Source organism: Trachymyrmex septentrionalis, unplaced genomic scaffold, assembly GCF_001594115.1.
Source record: "Trachymyrmex septentrionalis isolate Tsep2-gDNA-1 unplaced genomic scaffold, Tsep1.0 scaffold6, whole genome shotgun sequence".
Taxonomy (NCBI): domain Eukaryota; kingdom Metazoa; phylum Arthropoda; class Insecta; order Hymenoptera; family Formicidae; genus Trachymyrmex; species Trachymyrmex septentrionalis.
In genome coordinates this window covers 21,739-24,014 of record NW_017305778.1, presented here as the reverse complement: position 1 = coordinate 24,014, position 2,276 = coordinate 21,739, and the positions used below count along the sequence as shown (strand labels likewise).

Here is a 2,276-nt window from a genome sequence, read left to right as displayed (position 1 = left end):
CTAGAATTGTTATATATATATATACATATATATGTTTATATAAGGAATAGTCTGATTATTTTTATTTGAACTTAATATATAGCAGGCATATCGATAATGAGCTTGACATTAACGCTGACATCACGATAAAACTTCTGTAATGGTTAACTTTTCATTTTAAAATCTTTAACTTTAATAACGATAATGATGAGATGATGGTTTTATGCTTGTCTGTGCAAGCTACGAGAGCTATGTCGAAACACGGACTACGACTACGTGAGTCCAATTGTACAGAAAGAAATTGTAATAAAAAACTTAGTGTACTCGCCTGTTAGCTGAGCTACAAGTAGTAGGAATTATTTAACAAAACGAAATAAAGAAATTGCAATTGGACACACGCTATAAGCAGGTTAAAATTTGGATCTCATATTTATACATGTACATGTTTGTATCAACCTAATTTTGCCCACTTTGGCTTAATCATGTACCTCATCGGATATCTGAGAGTAGTGTACATGTTGTGAAAATAAACAGCCCGAAATATTTGCTATCAATCCGCATAGGCTGACACTCTTTGCTTCTTGCCAACACCTTCCCAATATTGATATTCACGCTTTTGCCTTTGTAGACTTTGATTCTCACATAAAAACACAGCATGCGACACACACACACACACACACACACACACACTCTCTCTCTCTCTCTCTCTCTCTCTCTCTCTCTCTCTCTCATCACAAAAAATGTTATACTGAATGTGAACATCTTTCTTTCTTTCGATATCTTCTTTCTAATATATGTTTCGTAACGAGCGTAAATCCGCTCGTTACAATAATTTGTACATAGAACTGATGTTTTGTGTTTTCTTATGCATGCAGGCGGCTCTCGGAATCGCAATTTAAACATTCTCTGAATCGCGATGCGGATATATTTTCAAAGAGAGACACCGCCAGTACTTCCAATCCCGCAACTCCAAATAGTCCTGGATCGCACAATACATCTTCCAGAGAAAATGTCTTCGAAATCGGAAACAACACCTTGCCAAGAGGTAAGAGAGTGTAGTCATTTTACAATTTAATGTGGTACCTTATACGCGCGAGATCGTAGAAAGAATTATATACGTGCACGTAACGAAAGTCAAATTTAAAATGATAAATATCTTCTCGACATTTACATAATCTACGAATCCATTGTCGTCCAAGGTCCACTACAAATTGTACATACGAATATTTAATGTTGTAGAAAGTCGACCCACTATTTTACAGAAGGCAAAAATTAAAAAATTTTTTTATTTCTTCAATTTATTTATTTTTTATTTAATATATCTGAAGATGAACTTGATGTATTAACGATTGATAATTTAATAACATGATCATATATAGAGTTAATTAAAAATATATAAAATGATTAATAAAAGCTTCTGTTAAATCGCTGTGGTCATCATGCTATTTTGTCACTGGTTATTAGCCTTGTGAGAAAATGCTGGATGGTATTCAGTATGCATCTCCTAGTATCTAGCTGTTGTCGAGTCGTTGATAGACAGAGCACATTATTTTGTTTACTTTTATCCTTATTGTTTCTGTCTTTTTTTTTTACTTCAATTTCCAATATGTTAATTCTTTGATTTCTTGCCTGTTTTGCAACCTTTGATACTAACACCCTATAGATTATATGGTTCATGTTTGGCACAGATGAGTATAACGAGATTTGAAACAGATCTCTTATTATTTGTGATTTTATAAATATGAATATTATATATTTCATCCGTGTTAAGTAAGAAAAAATTATATAAATTAATATAATATTAAATATTATTTAATTATTAACACTTGCATACGTATAATAGTTTATACATTATACACTTGCGCGCGCGATAATTCTTGATAGTATTTCAGGTGAATGGTTCTAAAGATAGAATCAAAGAAAGAAAAAAAATTACAAAAGAGATAAACACGTTTATTTCTTGAATAAATTAAAAATGATGTTTAAAACAGCTTTCTTTTTTATTGCAATGTATCTCTCCTCTTTTCAAAACTAAATAATTTGTATTTTATTTTTATTCCAAATGTCAGATTTAACATTTCAAGTACTGAAATGTAATTAAAAATTACTCTATATTATTTTTTTTTTTAATATATAACGAAATAACATATTTTTTGATAATTATTTTTAAATCTTGCATTCTCAAAAGCATGTTTGCACGACCCAATCCTTTGGGACAACCTCTATCTAATAATTTCATTCGTTTATTTTTTTTCATTCAAACTCATTTTTTTCAACATTTTATTTATTCAAATGTA

At 30.4% G+C, this 2,276-nt stretch overlaps 1 protein-coding gene across 6 annotated transcripts in view; it reads left to right on the top strand.

Moving 5' to 3' along the window:
* Positions 1 to 2,276, top strand: part of LOC108752277 — a 19,795-nt gene that overhangs the window by 9,758 nt on the left and 7,761 nt on the right. For all 6 annotated transcript variants that reach the window (XM_018492980.1, XM_018492985.1, XM_018492983.1 and 3 more), the window contains one exon: positions 855 to 1,024. In XM_018492980.1, the coding sequence (XP_018348482.1) occupies positions 855 to 1,024 (170 nt within the window). The remainder of the gene's footprint in view (positions 1 to 854; positions 1,025 to 2,276) is intronic.